The sequence below is a fragment of the Corythoichthys intestinalis genome, chromosome 12 (assembly GCF_030265065.1).
Source record: "Corythoichthys intestinalis isolate RoL2023-P3 chromosome 12, ASM3026506v1, whole genome shotgun sequence".
In the NCBI taxonomy this organism is placed as follows: domain Eukaryota; kingdom Metazoa; phylum Chordata; class Actinopteri; order Syngnathiformes; family Syngnathidae; genus Corythoichthys; species Corythoichthys intestinalis.
In genome coordinates this window covers 11,205,649-11,227,035 of record NC_080406.1, presented here as the reverse complement: position 1 = coordinate 11,227,035, position 21,387 = coordinate 11,205,649, and the positions used below count along the sequence as shown (strand labels likewise).

General features: G+C 38.9%; 1 protein-coding gene across 2 annotated transcripts in view; it reads right to left on the bottom strand.

Annotated features, from left to right (window-relative positions):
• The window catches only part of pms1 (PMS1 homolog 1, mismatch repair system component), a 39,672-nt gene that overhangs the window by 11,555 nt on the left and 6,730 nt on the right, over nt 1-21,387 (bottom strand). For both annotated transcript variants that reach the window (XM_057851488.1, XM_057851487.1), the window contains 5 exons: nt 20,846-21,009; nt 14,003-14,119; nt 4,544-4,666; nt 4,315-4,461; nt 3,534-4,243 (listed from right to left, as the gene is read on the bottom strand). In XM_057851488.1, coding sequence (XP_057707471.1) covers nt 3,534-4,243; nt 4,315-4,461; nt 4,544-4,666; nt 14,003-14,119; nt 20,846-21,009 — 1,261 coding nt within the window. The remainder of the gene's footprint in view (nt 1-3,533; nt 4,244-4,314; nt 4,462-4,543; nt 4,667-14,002; nt 14,120-20,845; nt 21,010-21,387) is intronic.

Genomic DNA, 21,387 nt, shown 5'->3' with positions numbered 1-21,387 from the left:
AATGTTGTGAATCAACCGATAAAGTTGATAAAATTGCTCCCGTTTTTGCCTTAGTTCCTTTCCGTCTACTTTCGACATGTGAAAATTTTATAACTGTTTCATCCTTTAAAGATAGACTCAAGTCAAGATTTTGCCGATTTAGGAGTATTTTGGATAAAAAGTTGCTTAGGTTCGCTCGGAAGGTTTACTACAACAGAGCCTTTCTGAGACGTATACTGCTCTAAAATGGCGGCTGTTTACTAACGCTACCGAGTGTCATTTTGCTTGTAGTTCTATATGCATGCGATATCTAGGCATAGATTGTATGATGTCGGCCACGGTCAGGAAATTGGAGCCACCTAGCCTAGCATCGCGTTTGCTACAGCGTCTCAACAAACACTCTTCCCTCTCCGTGTCTGACTTTTCTCGTGTCATTCAAGTATTAACGAACAGAAACGTTGCAGAAACGTTGACCAAATCCGAACGGATGGAGAAAAAAAACCAAAAACGCAATGCACGAAAAACGTGCAGATTTTGAACGTAACGGACGGCGTACACATTTAAAAACCAGTGCTCACGTGTACAAATTACAACGAGACCGTACAACTTGACAGGTATGAATTATAGTGGACCGTCACAGTTAGGTAGTAGCACTCTGTAGCACGGGACGTCCAACTATCAGCGGTCAGGGAGAAACTATGTGCTTTCGTGAAATCATCTTCAATGGCTTTGCGTGCCATTTCTTAAATGTCGGGGATTATGTTGTGGGCGAAATATGTCCGCAAGGGAACAATATAACGCGGGTCAAGCGTTGCAATTAAATTAACGAAGCCCACATCTTCAACCACGGAATATGGTTGCATGTCTTTTGCAATGAAAATACCCACTGCGTGGGTTATTTTCTTGTGTTTTTCTGACCTGATATTGTAAGGCTTTTGGAACGCCTCTTCTATAGACCCGTTTGTTTTCACTGGTGTCATCTTCGGGGTTGTCCTGCTCTGAGAAAACGATGTCTGTGGGTGATGCCGGTGTTCTGAAGTGCTGACTGCTGAGTCATGTTAGAAGTCTTGTCGTTAGCATAGGGAACAAGCGCTGAGCAATGCTTGCAAATTGTTTTATGTTTTTTTCAATATTTTCTCTCCGTCTGCATTGTAGTCCACGGGGAAACCGAAATGTTGCCACACCGCAGATTTGAAAGAAGCCGGTGCTTCCTCAAAATTCGGTCTGTCGACTCCTCCGCTCGCCATAACTTTTTTTGTTTTCTTTCTTGTTTCACTTTCACTTCGCTCGTAAGCGAGAGAGGGCGTACTCGGCTCCTATTACACAGGTGCTTGACAGCGATTGGACATCTACTCGTGGGGCGGGAATTTCTCCACAGCTGCGCTTCACGTCACACACAGGCACACAGAGTTTGACCAATTCATTCCACAAGCATTCGGAATAAATTACTGTAATTGCAAAACCAAAAAGGCGCGGTTCATAAAGGCGTATTGAACCGAACAGGGCGAACCGTTCGGTTCGGTTTTGAACCGCGAACCGTTGCACTGCTACTCTTAACCCAAATAAATCAACAAATAAGTCGCACTGGACTATAAATCGCAGGATTCGAAATGAAGGAAAAAAGTAGCGGTTTATAATCCGAAAATTACGGGTAAATCCAATTCACTATGGTAAATATGTGGAGTAATAGGACATTTTGGGACTAGCAATGTTTTCCTGATTTTTTTCTCTCCTTCCTGAATGACTCCATCCCTGTCTTACCTTCATTAATGTAAATCCTTTGACTCGCAGGGGGCGCACGGGTCAAACGCTAACGCTCATTACCTCCATCTGTGTGCTGCCAAATCTGTTCTTGACTAGCCAACTTTCTGTCACTCCACTAAGCGCTTTTGAATTAAGCGTGGATGTGATTTTCGATGAACAAAAACAATGCTGAGAACTGGGCACAGAAACATTTCAAGTGATACCATTGTGACATTGGTGGTTGATTCAATTTTCAGTGCCATTGTTGGCGACAGACTGCCAGTAAATCAGTAGATCATTTTGTCCAGGGAAAATAGAGCTTAAATTTAACAGATGACACTGACAAACCCTGCCCTCTTTAGTCCTTTAAAGGGTATTATAATACTAAGGGGATGTGAGATATCAATAGAACCATTATGTGGCAAGATAACAAATATTAATAAAGTTAACAAAAAATAAATAAATCACATTCATGAGCAATTATCGAAAATAGATCAAAAATTACGAACATTTCCGAAAGTATTCCGGAAACAGCCGAATGGGTCGGAGACGTCCCAGCAAGGAAACAAAAGGTCGAGGCACGTGCCATCGTTGTTTAACGACGAAAGAGTTGCGTTCGTGTTTTATCAAAAAATCGCTAAAATGGTTCAAACCTGTCATGCTATGTGGTGTACAAATAGCCATTTGTCGCAATGTAGTGCCCATGAGTTCCCGAACGCGAGAAAAAGAGCTGGACTACGCAGACAATGAGTGAAGTTCGTCCATGCTAAGAGGGCTAATTTTGCAGACCCAGCCTCCGGCACGGTTTTGTGTGGTGCACATTTTACACCTGAAAGCTATCCGAACTATGGACAAATGAAATCAGGTTTTGCTAAGAAATTGCTGCTGAAAGCAGATGCAGTGCCTACCATACACGCACAGCCACCTAAATGTCCTGAGATATCGAGAAAGAGAACGATGACTGGCTCTGATGAGACCACCCCACCACCCCAGGCTAACCAAAGGAGCAGAGCAGCCAAGCTCGAAATGGCCAGAGTGAGTACTCTTTTATAATAAAAAACATATCACGCATTGGTTATAGGACTGGACACATGTATAAATTATCGCTCGTAAAATATATACAACAAATCCTCTAATCCCATTAATATTTGTGTCTGTTGGCAGAGCGAAAACCTAAATCCTAAATCATAATTGTTCTATACATTACTTTATTTTGCAGTCACAGTGTATCAGCTTTACAAAAAGAAATGCAAAACAAACCATTCGGTGTTTCCCACACGATCCGTTGCCGGTGTTTCATCAGTGTGATTGCTCCGCTCAATGATCCTTTCATTAGGCTGCATTGGCTTTCGTTTGGGCTCAAACTGATAACCCAAAACACCAAAGAAAGGTTCATAACTCTCCTCGTCACCATTAGAAGAACGTTCGTTACGTTGGATTCGTCGCTGCAGCTAGAAACAAAATTGTCCGCCATCATCGCCGCCATTCAGTACTAAGCACTGAGCCGGTTGTTTCCTTGTTGTGATGTCACGCATACAATGTGCTAGATTTCCGGGATCTCGGGCGCCGGTTGTTTTAGCTTGATAATCGATCCAAATTTCTATCATTTTCATGGTGTTGCGATGTGTGTAATTACACGAAGTGGCATGATATGAATCCAAAAGGCATGCGTTTATGGATAAATGATGGAATATTAGCATTTCCCCAGGTGTTGCAATACCCTTTAAAACAAGGTTTCATTGTACTTCCATGAGAGCAATTTCTACCATGCGGAACAACTGCAAAAACAAAAAACATCTGATGACACTTACTTCTTACGGTCTTCCTCCATTAGATTTTTCCACCTGTCATTTACAGCAATGCTGATCTCCTGTACGCTGGCAGTAGGTTTCTCCCTGAGAACCTCAATGCGGGCCTCCTTCTCAAAAAGGGCGACCGGTGATTGCGGCGCTCTCAACGTCCGGTTGCTGATCAGGTCAAAGGCTGTCAGAGCCACACGCTTTTCTGTAATGATGTTGGATGTTTTTTTGTTTGCTTCGATCTCGTTGACAACGGGGCTAATCGGAGCAGAGATTTGATGGACTCTGACAGGCTCCAAAGGCTCTCCTGATATCGGGTCTGTCAAAGCCGTGCCTTTGCTCCATTCTTCAGCAGATATACGAGGTCTACTCAAGTCTGCGTCATCCTCGAGTGCTTTGGGGAGTTCACTTGATGAGCGTTTAGTTTCATCACCACCGGGCATCCGGTTGACGATCCAGTCCTCTGCTACCGAGGATGAAGAGCTACTGTCTGAGGTCCGTCGGCTTGGTGGCTGTTTAGACTGTTCAAGCGTATTTTTAAGTGTGTGATTTTCCACAACGTTCTGCAATGTCGTGATCTCATCCCCTGGTTCTACAGCACCAGTTTTTGAGGATGGCATTAATGATGTTTCACGGCCAAGCTGCTCCGTTGGAGAGTTGCGACCAGGCCGATAACCGTAGAGAGAAACAAGCAGAGCTTCTAAAGCAGTAAACAAAGCTTCCTAAAAGCAAACAGAATATTCATAGAGATTAGGACACTGCAATTTGTCTGTGATCAAGCTTCCTGAAATACCTTATTGTGGAGAAGAACCTGGGTCTTGTCAGGTGTCAGATTGACATCCACCGAAGAGGGCGAAACAGCAATTTTAAGCATTAGGATAGGGTAGCGGTTTTGCGCCGACTCATCGGCATATTGCGCAGCATAGTGTTGACGAAGTAACTGATGACAGATCATAAATTGAGACGGAAGCTATTAGAACCAAGAATACTTATAGCACAGCAAGTTGTCACAAGAATCTTACTTTAATGATGTCCTTATGGTGGACGGGCCGATCGTTGACATAAATGAATGTTTTGTCTGGAACAGCAGTGCTGGTTGAAGAGACATCAGCTCCTGGCTTTGGGAAAAAACCCTCTAGAAATATCTTAAGTAGAAAAAGAATTAAGAGATAGTTAGAGCTGTCCCAACTAGTCGGTGTCATCGATGACATAAATGTGTCGACGAGCACACCATCCCATTTAAAAAAATGTATACACGGAAAGTTGAGGATGGCGGACGCTCGGGATTCAAGCGGGGAAAGTGGCACAAATTTTTAAAAAAGTGCACCAGAGTAGACAAAGCATGGACTTATTTCAATTAAAAAAAGGATATACTGTTGTGTGCAGTTTCTACAATGCCAAGGTTGCATACCACGGCAGCACGTTGGCCGTGAATGAACAACTGAAGCGCCGTCACCCAGTTGAAATTTTGGAAGATGACAGGAGACAACAAGCTGGCAGATCGTAAGTCCGTATACACTAACTAACGACATTTTTTGTATTTGAAGTTGCCTTGATGTGTGTCATACCGACAACGTATCATCATAAATTTATTTTCACGTACTTCACTCCTGTGACACATGACATTTATTCATCTATTCTGCTGCAGCTCTCGAAAGCTGTAGGTCTCACAGTCTCAGTAGTCAGTGCACAGCTTGCAGATTGTAGTTGTTAGAATGATGGATTCTCCCACTTGGGGAAAAAAACAACAATTTTTTTTTATTTTTTTAAAAACGGAAACACTGGACTGCACTAATCTTACTTACTTTATTTTATAATGTATTATTATGTATATAAATATAGTGGTAGGGGTGTAACGGTACACAAAAATCTCGTTTCGGTACGTACCTCGGTTTTAAGGTCACGGTTCGGTTCATTTTCGGTGCAGTAAAAAAACAAAATGCAAAATATAAATGTGCTAGTTGTTTATTACACACTTTTGTGCTTTCAACAATAGGAACATTAGCCTATACAAAGCTAGAATTCTGCTCAAAAAGTAGCGGGTATTTAAAGATAATCCAACAACAATTTGCCTTTCAGACCCCGCGTATTGGTCAGCTTTCTTTCTGAAAGAAAGAAGAAAAAAGAAGTCCTGTGCTAAAGAGAAAAGCAATCCCAATGACAAAGATTTTAACATGTATTTTACAAATGAAATGCCTCAATGAAACTTTTTTTTTTTCTTATGAACGGTTTTCAAAAGCTTTACTGGGGGATTATCTCAAGTTAAAGCGCCACACAAAAATTAATAAATTTTAATTGTGTAAGCAGGATATTTGTTTTATTCTTATTATTTAATTACAGGTGTTTTAGCTCATTTCAATATACAGTGGTACCTCTACATACGATCACTTCGACACACGATCTTTTCGACATCCGACGTAAAATTTGAGCCGCCATTTGTTTCTACATCCGACGAGTTGCTCGAAATACGACATGACAGCACTGCAAACGAACCCACGGTGGATTTTCTTATGTGAGAAATCAACACAGTTTTCAAAAAAAGTTGATACAGTTGGAGAAACAAGGAAAAAAGTGATGCTTACCTTTGAAATGAAGATGCAAGTTATAGAAAAATATGAGCTTGGGGTGCGCGTCCCTGAACCGGCTCAACAATACAGCTCCATGGTCCTCTTATGACCACCGTTCGCCACTGTTTATAAGTTAAGGTGACAATTATTATTGTGGTAACATTGCCAAGGAAATCGCCAGCTTTGTCACGTTTTTATCATTTATTTAAGAACTTATCCAACACAAAACGCTCATTGTCTTAAGCAGTTGACTGCTCTCAGGAAAACGAAAGTATTATCTCTACCGCACCGACCTATCTCACTGGAGACGTCACCTTTGCGGTGCGTTCAGGGACAGTAAAAAGTGTCCGCCATATTAGAATCCGATTCGTTACATTATTTTCAGGAATAATTATTAATTCTTCTTCTTCTTCTTCTATTATTCTGATTTATTTATTTATTTTTCTATGTTTAATTGCCATTTGTAACAGTGCCAGCAGTATTTATTAAGAATTTAGTGTATGTTTTTAGGCTTTGGAACGAATTAATGGAATTATAATGTATTCCTATGGGAAAATCCTGCTCGACATACGACCATTTCGACTTACAAACAAGGTCCTGGAACGAATTAAATTCGTATGTAGAGGTACCACTGTAGTTTATTTAAATGGGCTATTATTTATTTTATTATGTGTTTATATTTTACAAATGTGATGTAGTATTCATTTATATTGTACATTTTATGTTGTATAACTTTAGTTCCTACTTGTTTTGTTGTGGTAGGAGTGTTTTGCATTAAACACAGGGCCGTGTTGGTTATTATTATAGCAGAGAAGACAGCAGTAAATCAACAAAGACAAGTCAACTGTGCCCCGATCTACCACTCAAGAGATCTGATGGACTCAAAAATTAGGTTACGATTGCATATTAGTTTGAAAATCGATCGGATCCACCGTATTATTACACGAGTGACTTCCGGCCCGATCCTAGCAAGTAGTATTGACGCAGGAGGGCCGCGTCTCGCGTCAAATAATAAACTCTGCCGTTCTTTTCGCGTGCGTCGCGTTGAGACGCTTCTGGAACGCATCTAACACGCGGCCGCACTGTGACTAATGTGCATTGGCATATTGACTCTAACGCCCGCGTTTCACTGCGTTCTCGCGGAAGCCACGTTATCGCGCCGTTGACGTTTCTGGACTGTCCTACCGTGTTGGTCCTCATTATAGTAGAGAAGACGGAGTAAATATAATCTACACAAAGAAACTGTAACCCGATCGACTCACAGCCTCGAAAAGTAAGGGTTATATTACGTCAGAAACTCGTTCGGTACGCGTCCGTTCCGAACCGACTACCACGTACCAAAACGGTTCAATACTATTACATGTACCGTTACACCCTTATATAGTAGTATACTATAATATTAATGTTACATATATTTCTAATATGTCGTTTTTTTTTTGTTTTTTTTTTGGAATCATGTTGGAAAGGTGAAGTCAGTGTTCTGAATCTGTTTACATTTTATTCTTTTGCACTAGCTAATGCTATCAGCATTTGACCTCATTGTTTATTTGTGATTAATTATTGTTATTTGTGTTTATTTGTACTTTATTAAAAATTTAAGTGTTCCACAAAGTTTTTGTAAATTGATAAGCATCAACAATATTGTAATTGCTAGATTAGTTTAAAAAAAATTATTAGAATAGTCGACTAATCGTTAAAAAAGTCCCTGACTATGGCTAATCGGGAGAAAAGCAGTCATTTGGGACAGACCGAGAGATAGTATTACATATTGTATTGGATGACACGGTTGATGAAGACCACTGAATTCTAAAATTACAAACACCAAAATGTCACAATAGATCTGAGCACAATTCACCATTAACCAAACTTCAATCCGACTGAAAATAACAATCAAAACAAATTAGGGCTGCCGCTATCGATTATTTTAGTAGTCGATTAATCGATGAGCTAGTTAGCTCGAATAATCTCAATAATCGGATAAGGAACATAGAAAATTAAAAGACCTGAGCTGAACCTCAAACGGTATAAAAAAATAAATAAATGAGGACCTATGTAGAACAAAAGAACAATTGGCTAACTTACATAGCAAAAGTCCTCTATCTTAAATGCTATAAAATGCTAACGTTATTTTTTGATTTATTCATTTTTTTACAATGCTCTTAACAAATGGTTCAGACATATATTCGCACAAAAAACGGCTAAATATACCTATAAACTAAGTTACGAATGCATTAAAAAAACATTAGTACAACAAAAACATAGCCTATGTTGGTCTTAACAGGGAGCAGCTGGGTTCAGCCATGTAAAATGAGGCAGACTAGAGGGCAGTGTATCCATCCAAATCAAAAAATTTAATGCAAACACTTTCAAAACAAACCATTACAAAACCACGTTAATTAAAGGAATACTCACAGCAGCAAAATTTAATTTGAATCTTATTTTCTAATCAAATACTCAAGTTATTTGATTAATCGTTGCAGCCCTAAAACAAATCAACACTACTCGCAAAAAAACAAGTTCAATAAAAACTCAATGTGAATTTTTGCTATGCTAGAAAAGCTTTGAAATTGGCAAGAAAGCTCCCTGACTGAGAGATGCCGAAAAACCTTGCTCGCAGCTGTTCTCTCGAGCAAAATTTGACGATTAGACATAAAACTGAACAATCCTACTAAAAAGTCCATTATAGAAGAAAGCTTGTAAGACATTACGAGCGCTATTAATGTTGTATCGATTCCAGGTGGCGAAGAGCCTTGCTTTTTTGCTCCCCTACACATGGCTTCGGGCTCATTATTTACAATGCTCGCTAAAAGACGCCAATAAACGAACCTTTTCTCATTTCGGGGGCACATGTGTTTCTCTGTTTCTGCTCATTAGTGGCCATTTCTTACCTTCGAAGGGCTGAATGTATAAAAAAAACTGGTGTCACATTTTGCCCCAATTCTCCCCTGAACGGGGCACTGGTGAACCCGGCTCCCTTGATTACCAATATTTTTTCATTGCAAGGGTGAGTCAGACCAGTAAGTTGTTCTCGTAACTCGGTGCAGTGCCAAATCAACAAAAGCATCCGAAACAATGTGAAAAGGTGCTGTTCTATATCTGTCAAAGTGCATTAACAGTGACATACCTAGCCACATGGCACCTACCGTGACAGAGCAGAAAAGTTACCGCTCAAACACTAATTCAATTAGAATCAGCACAACAAAGCTTAGCTAACAAAAAAAAAAAAAAAAAAAAATTAAAAATCACATGCTCTTTAACAGGAAAGATCTAGAAAGAAAAGAGAAAGGGACTAGTTGGCCCGTGACCAACTGACCACATTTGCTGGCTCGAGGCCAGCTCTACTTGGCTATTAGCTAACGGTCAAGTATAATATGAATTCTATTATAAGGAGACATCCGTCCGTATTCTGCTCGGTGCTTGAGTATAACTGGAGTGAGAGACGAGGTACACCATGGACTGACAGCCAGCTAATTGCAGGGCACGTAAAGACTAAAAAACATTCACACTAACAAGTTGTGAACCTCAAGATATGTCTCGGTGAGCTAGCAAAAAAATATTAGCGTGACTATTTTTTTCATAGCGTGAGCTCTTGATTAATTGTTACCATTTTTAAAACTTGACTTTGACTTTTAAAACTCCTTCCATTGATACAGAGAATTTTTTAGGATAATTCCTAATCATGGCTGTCTAAAGATAAGCGTTTGGCCGCTCCATATTCATGCTAGGGCTGGGCGATATGGCCTTAAATTTGCCCAAGCGGACTGTTATATACCATATTGGCCTGAATATAAGACAGTGTTTATTGCATTGAAATAAGACTGGAAAAAGTGGGGGTCGTCTTATATTCGCGGTCTAGACGTTATACCCATTCACGACGCTAGATGGCGCCAGATATCATTGAAGCGATGTTCTGTCATGACAGATCTCAGCTGCTCTCAAGTTTAACCAGTTTGCATTATTTTATTGCAATGTTTTTCCTTATTCAGATTTGTTTCAAGACTAAAGTTATAGTTAGACTTCACTTTGATGGTTAATGCAGTTATTGCAATTCTGTTGTTTTATCACAATAGATTGGTTTATTTACATTTCAAAAACCAGAAGATATTCATTTACGAATGTGATTGCACTTTAGTTTACATATTTATATGTTCAGATATTAAGATTTGAATGAGGCAAAATAACATGCTTTTTCTCTCAAATATATTGCTATTATCATTTGTTTCAGATGTACTGTAATTGTTTTCTGTATAAAAATTAATTTGGTGTTCAAAAAGTATTTTTTCAAACTTGAGTCTAGAAAAAGAGGGGGTCGTCTTATAATCAGTGCAGTCTTATATTCGGGCCAATACGTTAATTTGAAAATCTGAATCAATGCATGAAATACAAATGAACTGTTTCTCGTTGCTTTATTTACTAGATTTCAATTTAAAAAATGTAAAAATTGTACACACAGTCTAAACATTAAGTATATAAAATTTCTTGTAAACAATAAAAATTGAAGTATGAACATTTATAACATCTTCTTGTATGACTTGAACAATGTACATGATAAAAATCAATACGACGGCTGTGCAAACATGTCATTGTAACACAAATGCCTTACAGCTTGAACAGTCCACTTCAAACAACTTATTGTTAATGGCTGCTGTGACATAATTACTCAACACAAGTGTTTAGTTCAAGGTTTCAGTTTTTTTTTTTTTTTTTACCAGAGCATTTTTTTTAATGCATCCACGCACACACATGCACCCCACACACAGACAGACACACATTAAAGCTATATCGCTCTTATGCCAATGAAACATTTAAGATTTTATGATGGCAGTAATGAGACAGAATAACAGAATGACAGAATAAAGCAAACACATACAGAAAAATAGCAGTGGCCATTAAACGGTCACTGTTGGATTATCATTTATTTATTATAATTTATGCTCCGACTTCATCACGTTCATTTGTAGCCGCTGTTAGCCGCTAGCGTTAGCCTACCGGACTTCTGTTTGTTTGAGTTCCTGATAATCACGTGACTTCATACGTAAGCACACTGACTGCTTTCTTAATCGGGAATGAACATAACCGAACAACACAGAGTCAAAGTGGAATGAAAAGAATATATTTTCTTGTTTTATTACATTACCGAATTTACCGACATGGGCAAAATTACGTTGGTCATTGTGAAGAATTTCGGTAACGGTAAATTTTCGGTGTACCACACGGCTCTAGTTCATGCTTATGTCTAGGGCTGCAGCTATCGATTATTTTAGTAGTCGATTAATACATCAATTAATTAGTTTGAATAATTGAGTAATCGGATTAGGAACATTTAATGCTTCGCGGAATAAATTTTAGGAGATGTAAAAAAAAAAAAAAGGCTTGCTTAGATTTGCATTTTCAAAAGAGCATCATATGAGAATACAAAATAAAATTCCCGAGTGTTTCTTCAAACTGCGGAATTGCATTTTTATTTAAAGTAGGGCTGTCAAAATGATCGCGTTAACAAGCGTTAATGAATTTTCTAAATTAATTACGTTAAAATATTTGACGCAATTAACGCACATGCCCCGCTCAAACAGATTAAAATAACAGCACTGTATCATGTCCACTTGTTACTTGTGTTTTTTTATGTTTTGTCACCCTCTGCTGGCGCTTTGGTGTGACTGATTTTATGGGTTTAAGCACCATGAGCATTGTGTGATTATTGACATCAAAAATGGCGAGCTACTAGTTTATTTTTTGATTGAAAATTTTACAAATTTTATTAAAACGAAAACATTAAGAGGGGTTTTAATATAAAATTTCTATAACTTGTACTAACATGTATCTTTTAAGAACTACAAGTCTTTCTATCCATGGATCGCGTTAACAGAATGTTAATGTTAATGCCATCTTGTTGATTTATTGTTATAATAAACAAATGCAGTACTTATTTCCCATATGTTGAATGTATATATCCGTCTTGTGTCTTCTCTTTCCATTCCAACAATAATTTACACAAAAATATGGCATACTTTATAGATGTTTGAATTGCGATTAATTACAATTAATTTTTAAGCTGTGATTAACTCGATTAAAAATTTTAATCATTTGACAGCCCTAATTTAAAGATAAGTTAAAATACCTAAGCTTAGCCTTAAACGGTATTTAAAAAAATAAATGAATGAGGATCTAAGTACAACAAAAGAAGAATAGGCTAACTTATATGGCAAAAATCTGCTAGCCTAAATACAATAAAATGCTTTATTTATTTATTTATTTATTTTATTTTTCTTAACAATACTTATAGCTTATGTTGGTCTTAACAGGGAGAAGCTGGATCAAGCCATGTTAAATGAGTTATGTCATATGCACTGTTGCCACTACAGGGCAGTGTATCCACCCAAATCAATAAAACTAAATGTAAACACTTTACAAACAAACCATTATAATGCCACTCTAATTAAATACTCAAAGCAGCAAAATTTGATTCAAAGCTTTTTTCTAATCGCATTACTCGAGTGAATTGATTAATCGTTGCAGCACAAATTTCAAAACTATTCAATTCTCACCTAAACAACCGAAGTTCCCCCTGTTTCTTGACATCAGTAATAGAAAAGGTATCCAATAAAAAGTATCTACTAAAAACATCAGGAAAGCTACAATGTAGTAGCCTGGTACTCCAAACTCACCGCTGTTCCAGCTATTGAGTCTGGCCACCATTAAGCGGATAAAATTTCCAGGGCGGAGCAAGCCACAGCAAACAGACAGCGGAGTGGACCAATCAGCGACGGGCGGGATGAGGGACTTGCGCGTGGAAGTAAACATACGAGGAGAGCGGAGTTTATTCAACATGGCTAGCGCGAGACAGACTGTTGTCAATGACTTGTGTCGATGTGTTTTAGGTCATTTAAAATCGATTTTACCGTGGATTGGAATATATTCTCGGCTCTCCTGTTCGCCATCTGTGTTGTTGTGGAGACGACTTCCGACGCGGAAGAGTGACGTTGCTCGTTAAGAATGCATCACGCAAATAAACGAATCTGATTTGTCGATTGATTTTGTACTTGCTTGAGAGGCCGTTAATGGGCTGGGTCCCAGACTATACTCTCAGTGTTTGAAAAACACAGGGAGAATAGTCTGGCCGTGCCAGGCAAACAATGTAGCACAGTATTGTAGGAGCTGTACAAAAAAAAAAAAGGCTTGCTAAGAATGCACTTTTAAATGAGCATTAAATACGAATACAACACAACATTCCTGAGTATTACTTTAAAGTATGCAGAATTGCATTTTCATTCAAAAATAAATTAAAATACCTGATCCTGGAGTCAAAGTGTATACAAAAATCAATGAATGTACAACAAGAGAGCAATTGGCTAACTTGAAGTCTGCTATATTAAAATTCTATAAAATGTTTTTTTTCTACAATGCTCTTAACAAATCATTCAAACACATATTCCCACAAAAAACAGCTAAATATACCTATAAATTAAATTATGAATGCATTAAAAAACATTAGCTCAAACAAAAACTATTCTTGTGTTGGTCTTAACAGGGAGCAGCTGGATTTAGCCATGTTAAATGTCGTATTTACTGTTGCCACTAGAGAGCAGTGTATCCACCCAAATCAATAAAAGCTATAAATGATTGGCTGCTGTCACACACATTTCCATCACGTTTGATCAAGGAAATATACTCACAGCTGATCACCAAAATCAAGCTAACATATTTCGTGATCGTTCATTCTTAACGTATAATCCCCAACCCAACCTCATGATTTCTTTATGATGTGATTTGTGTGTTTTTTAGGCATTTACAAAACATCATCTGTCTGCAAATTTCGTTCTCGTTACTCAAGGTATTTCACTTATCATTATTTTTACCTATGTCATTTAAATGGACTGTAGATCTACCTAACATCTTTCTTAGTTAGGAACAAACCTCTGCTTCTTCTTGATGATGGTGACACGGAAGTAGGTTGGCAACGGTATTGGAGCCCAACGTAGCAAGTAGAGCGCTCCTGTGGTCAGCTGCCTTGGCCTTCTGCCATATCACCACCTGAAACAAAGTGACAGCCGTGCAACATGCACAGTTAATGTCACCTTAATTTCTAAACGCCAACCAGAACAATTTTTCTGCCAACACATCTGCAGCAAACTTTACTTTGCAACAACTGTAGTAATTATAATTTATATTACTCTTTAAACATCCTGTTAGGCGACGGTTATTTTAAAGGGGTTTTGTGTTTAGTGAATCATGTACTTAGCAGTTAGATTAACAATTACACAAGAATTTGTTATTTTTTTCCCGACACTTCTGAATGACTAAACATGGCCAAATTGACCAAGTAATATTATCAGAATTAGATCCAGTCAGCTGCATTTTAATGCAATTCTTGAGACGAGTCTAAATTTAAAAAATGACGTTTTGGGCACTTTTAATGCAAATTGTCGTTCAATCCTGGTAAAATTGAATCCAAGGATATGAAAAATAATGTCAAATACTTAAAATCAAGGCCACTGTTAAAAAAAAAGCAGTCTCCCTGTATACAGTCTTGTCATTTCAGATTCCATGAGGAGCAGGATCAGCAGTGGGTCGGGATTAAAACTACAGGAAAAAAATTAATATTCTTAGGGCTGTCAAACGATTAAAATGTTTAATCAAGTTTATTACAGCTTAAAAATTAAGTAATTGTAATTAATCGCAATTCAAACCATTTATAAAATATGCCATATTTTACCTGTAAATTATTGTTGGAATGGAAAGATAAGACACAAGACGGATACAGTGGGGAGAACAAGTATTTGATACACTGCCAATGGCAAAACCATTGGCAGTGTATCAAATACTTGTTCTCCCCACTTTATATACAGTTGAATGTACCGTATGTACATTCAACATACGGGATGTAAGTACTGTATTTGTTTATTATAACAATAAATCAACAAGATGGCATTAACATTATTAACATTCTGTTAAAGCGATCCATGGATAGAAAGACTTGTAGTTCTTAAAAGATAAATGTTAGTTCAAGTTATAGAAATTTTATATTAAAACTAGGGCTGTCAAAATTATTGCGTTAACAGGCGTTAATTAATTTTTTAAATTAATCACGTTAAAATATTGGACGCTATTAACGCAGATGTCCCCCTCAGACAGATTTAAATGACAGTACAGTGAAACGCTCACTTGTTGTTATGGAGTTTTGCCGCCCTCTGCTGGCGCTTGGGTGTGACTGATTTTATAGGCTTCAGCACCCATGAATGAGCATTGTGTAAGTAATTATTGACATCAACAATGGCGGGCTACTAGTTTTTTTTTATTTATTTATTTTTTTAAACGAAAACATTAAGAGGGGCTTTAATATAAAATTTCTATAACTTGTACTAACATTTTTCTTTTAAGAACTATAAGTCATTCTATCCATGGATCGCTTTAAAAGAATGTTAATAATGTTAATGCCATCTTGTTGATTTATTGTTATATTAAACAAATACAGTCCTTATGTAGCGTATGTTCAACGTATATACCCATCTTGTGTCTTATCTTTCCATTCCAACAATAATTTACGGAAAAATATGGCATATTTTATAGATGGTTTGAATTGCGATTAATTGCGATTAATTACGATTAATTAATTTTTAAGCTGTAATCAACCCGATTAAAAATGTTAATCGTTTGACAGCCCTAATTAAAACCCCTCTTAATGTTTTCGTTTTAATAAAATTTGCAAATTTTCAATCAAAAAATAAACTAGTAGCCCGCCATTGTTGATGTCAATAATTACAAGATGCCCATGGTGCTGAAACCCATAAAATCAGCCGCACCCCAGCGCCAGCAGAGGGCGACAAAACACCAAAAAACACAAGTAACAAGTGTACATTACACTGTGCTGTCATTTTAATCCGTTTGAGCGGGGCATGTGCGTTAAATGCGTCAAATATTTTAATGTGATTAATTTAAAAAATTAATTACCGCCTGTTAACGCGATCATTTTGACAACCCTAATTCTGCACTTCGCCCTGTATTCCGCGAACTGTTTGATTTCTTCGGAAGGCAATAAAATCAGCTGAAAATTCCCCGATCGTGGAATTGGACATTCCTGGGGGAACTTACTAATCAACAAATATCAAAAAACAGTACCTCAAAAGTACCTGAAAAACCTATACTGTACTTGCGGCTTTTGCAAATCAAGGTACATCTTAATGAAAAGCCAACTCAGCACTGACTAGTCATTACAAACACTATACAAAAATAAACTTAAAAAAAAAAAAAAAAAAAAAAGACTACTACGGTAGTTCTATTTCTTTTCCAACTCCTGCACTCCATGATAGGCATGCATCAGCTATTTGACGTACAGTTAGCACATGAAAACGGATCGCTCCTGTAAACAGCTCGTAAAGAAGCTGTGAAACACGACACACGGGCCCGAATAGCAGAACTCGTTGTAAAGGATAGGGGCAAGCGAGAGCTGAATGTACCAAATGGGGGCATTACTCACAGTTAACAACCTTGAAACTGATTTCTAGGAATGTCATGTACAGTGGTGTCGTGCCCCCTACCTGACCCACATAGCCTACATACAAACATTTGCACTCTTTTCGCGGCCTGAAACAGAAACTGCCGCTGAGTTCAGCAACTTACTCAAGCAACATAATCAGCTAAATGTGAGTTCGCAGTCAGTCATATTTGTGTTTGGAGCACCTGACAGCTGTGATTAGCAGTGGTGAGAAAGCGTACGAGAGATGGAAATGTCGAGTGGCTCAATACTTGTATGGCTGATTGAGCTAATCTTATAAAACGACTTGAAATTGTCTGAAATGTGTTTTTCTAACCGGTCCAAACAAAAGTAAAGAATAGTATGCAAATGTTGAAGTGATTAAATGAAAGGAAAACTGCAGCTGACTTAAAACACTTTAGTTGTTCTGTAAAACTGAAAAGAAAAAAAAAAAAAAAACAATACCAATATATGCGGTTGTGGACTTAACATATTATGGCTTATGCATAAGTTTATAATTCATTACTTTTCAATCATTTATTCACGGGTGCTGGAAGTCACTCACAGCAGGGGGTGCTAATGATTTTATTTTGTTTTTCCCATTTAAAAATAGCCGTTTCAGTCCAAATTTGTCATGCTCGCGCCTTTTCTCCATACAAGGCGTGCACAATGGCAGTACACACGACTGCTGGATAGTTTACATACTACTACTAGGCTCCTACAAAGACTGCGTTCCATTTCCGCTACAGTGTGTGTTAGAGTTTTTGCATTGGAAATAAAAGCGCCTGTGTACTATAATGCAAATCCCCGCATCGAGATGGCGCAATGACATTAGGCATGTGCCGATTACCGGTTTCAAGGTATATCATGTTATGAAAACGTCAAGGTTTCAAAACCGCAAAAATTTTCCGTCATACTGTCCCTAAGGTATTAGCTATATTTTATGTCCCAAAACTGCAGGGATAAATTTCTTGCTGGCAGCGGTAAGGCTCATCCCTTCCCAACCGGTCCTTGCTCAGCGTCAGTGAGTCAGCTGTGCTACACGATGGCTGGAGGAGGTAAAACTCAACTTTTTCTCCCATCGAAGAAAACAAAATCACCGGTATAGGAACAGTTCAGCTAGAGAAAAGTTACAGATGCCTGCGTCTTAGAGGAAGAGGGCCAACCGACATGTAAAACATGTTTGTGGAGGAGCGACTGAGGAGGCAATACCTCCAATTAGAGATGTCGATCGATCGGGTCCGATCACGTCATTTTCATTTTTTTTTTTTTTTTTTTTTTTTAAACCTGTCCTGTTCAGCTGTTTGACACAGAGAATGGAAGTCTAAGTGCCCGGATTCTGAACAGTTTTAATGTTTCACATTGAGAGTCTGACATACTCCCATTGTGATGATTCAAAATACCTTTTTATTATGACAAAGCAGCGAACAGGAAGGGATTATGGGGGGACAGAAGAAAAGAAATACAAGAGAAGAAAGAAAAGAAACACATACACAAACAACAACAAGAAATACATTGAACATCTAAACTAGTTACTAATATGCTGGTGCTATCGTCAGCGAGATGTATTTCCGGTTTACACCATGTGGGGGCCTATTGGGCAGTGAAAGAGGAGAATGGGGGTGGGGGTGTCTATAAGACTATAAACTAAGTGATTGAAAGGGGTAGAGTGTACACAAATCAGTTCTGTGATCTAGAACCCAGTAATCGTGTGAATCTCTTATGAGTGAAAGCCCGTTGGCGACCAACCCTACGCCGCCGCATCGCCAATCCCGGCACCGGAACCCCCAACCCGAGCATGCCCTACCACATCCAGCAGCACGCAAGCCCCACCGGGCGCGCGACAGCCACGCAGACGGGCGGAGAGACCGCGCGGGCACCCACCCAGGGCCACGGCCCACACCCAGCCAGCCCGGGGAGGGAGGGCGGGCGGGGGGGCGGGGGGATCCACGCGCAGCCCATCCCTCCTCCAACCGCCCAGCAAAGGAGCCACCGTCACCCCCCCCCGGGACCCAGGGTGGTCCCCCGGGCCACCCGCGCGCCCATCAACCGGCCTTCAGGGATGGCAGGAGGGGACGCATCACCAACCCCACGCCTACACCCACCCCCGCCCGCCCACCCGGACCACGAGCCACAGCCCCCCAACCGGCACGGCACGCCACGGGGCCCCCAGCGGCCCACCAAGCCCCAGGCAAGGCAGGGTCCCCCGCCGGTGCAGGCGACACCCAGCTGATACACCGGCGCCCAGCCAGCGACCCGCGACGGAGCGCAGGGCGGACGCCCAGCCAGAGAAGAGAGGGGAAGGCGGAGGCAGGAGAACGCCCAGGGACTGATCACGTCATTTTCAAAGTATCTGAATCGGCAAAAAAATATCGGCCATGCCTTTTTTTTAATATATATATATATTTTTAAATTTAATCGTTTTCTAATTGTATTTAACGTTACAAACATAATATGTTACACTCATCCAGAGTCTTTAGTTTAGGCTTAAGGTAGAGTTATCAAATTTATCCCAATAACGGCGGTAATTTATTTTTAAAAAAATGTATCCCGTTAAAATATTTAACGCAATTAATGCATGCGCTGCACGACCCACCCACGCATTGTCGCACTCATTCTGTAATGGCGCCGTTTCACCTATATATAGAGAGAAAAAGCAGTGTAAAATGAGTAGAGTGAATTTTGACAGCCTTTGGAGCCTTTTTTTAATTGGCTAAAGCCTTTAAATCCCTCTCCCTACGATTAGAAATATCATGGGAAGCAATGTGGGGAAGCAAGGTAGCAAATGATCTTTTTCTTAACACCTTAAGTTATTTCCCAATGCAGAGAAGATATATCAATTGATAGCACTACGCACAGTCATGGTTCCACTTCCCATCATGCATTGGGGCATGGCTACAGTATCATTTACTGAAAGCTCAACAAATACACAAGATGGCAATATTTAGTCACAATATACAAAGTCACAAGTCTTTCTATCCGTGGATCCCTCTCACAGAAAGAATGTTAATAATGTAAATGCCATCTTGAGGATTAATTGTCATAATAAACAAATACAGTACTTACGTACTGTATGTTGAATGTATATATTCGTCCGAGTTTTATTCATTTTTTTCTTAATGCATTGCCAAAATGTATATGATCGGGAAAAATTATCGGGAATGATTGGAATTGAATCAGGAATAAAAAAAAAAGCAATCGGATCGGGAAATATCGGGATCGGCAGATACTCAAACTAAAACGATCGGGATCGGATCGGGAGCAAAAAAACATGATCGGAACAACCCTATTTAAAAGGTTAAATATTTGAAAAAGGTAAAATATTTGAAAAGGAAAATCTCAACCACCTTGACGTCTGCGATTTCTGCATCGTGACCCTCGTTATAGTACCGTGTTTTACCCATAAAATCCCCAAGAAGTGTCCGGCTGTGGCAATTCACAGCTGTGTCTTGACACTCGGTGATACATGCTACACAGAGTTTCTGGATCGAAATAAGGGAAGTATGTGATAATATCTCGTTAAAATCATGGTGTCTTTAATTATGCTCTCTCATGCTCTCACCTTGAGTTAGGGCTTATGGTTTATTTAATTATTTTTTAAAATGTCCTCATGCTCAAAATTTGTTTTCCACCAGAAAATAGAGATTTTAAGCTTTCCAATGATGTATTATGCATATAGGACAATTTTGAAATTTGGTCAAATTGGGGGTCTCAGAGCGGAACTTCAAGCCACCTGAGTGTTTTGCGCCATATGGTGACGCTTAATTTCACTAAACACTTTATACACACAAAAAACTTAAAAACTTTTAAAATGAGTCAATTGGACCCACAAAAGATGTACTCATCTTACTATTACGATAATAGAACGGCATTTGAAGAAATTCTGCAACAATAGTAAGGGGGCCAAAATATAGTAAACTGTGTGCATATACTGTATATTATAATATGTATTCATCTTCTCAGTGCAAACAATCAAAACTAAACTAAAGGGATTTCCAAGTACCTAACGCGAAGGCTACTGAGGACATCTTGTGGTTGCACTCCATTACACCATGCGTAATTGCTGTTCACCATTAAGCCTCCATTTGTTCGTTTCTTTGGTAAACCAAAAATGTATTTTTTTAAATGGAAATACTAGAAAAAGGTATTTCTAAACTTTTAAACTTCATAACAGCGATGTTAAATATGCATTAGTTCTTCAAAAACTGGACAAAAACCATTACTAGGGTTGGCCAACATTTTTTTGTATGTGTTAAAAGGCACAGAAGAAAGTGCTTTATGCTTGCCTTGTTGTGAGTCAGCGTGAGTCTTAAATCAGGTATTATAATAGCGTAAGCTACCAGCAGGTCCTGGACTTTTTTCACCTCGTCCTTGCACCTCTTAGCTGATGAGAAGTATTGTCGTCTTACGGGAACGTTCTTGAAAAGTTTTAGTACGCTAACGGTTGTGCCTGCAAGATAGAACAACAAAATTTTAACTTAGTGTTGAATGGTAAATGTTGTTATACTTATATAGCGCTTTACACTATCTCGCCATCCACCTACTGGTGACTCAGCACCAGGAGCAACGTGAGGTCCAGGGTCTTGCTCAAGAACACTTAGACGACTTCATCAGGGCGAAGAATCGAACCCTCAACCTCTGGGTTGGGGGGACAACTACTCTACCACTGAGCCACGCCACCCCAAACTATTATCAAAAATATAAAAACAAATAATCCCTTCTGGTGAGTTAATGTCACAATGTTTTTTCCTCAAAATACTGTGCATTATACTATATTATTTTGCTATCAAAACCAAAAATGTTGTTTTCCCTGGTTTACTTGTCTTGG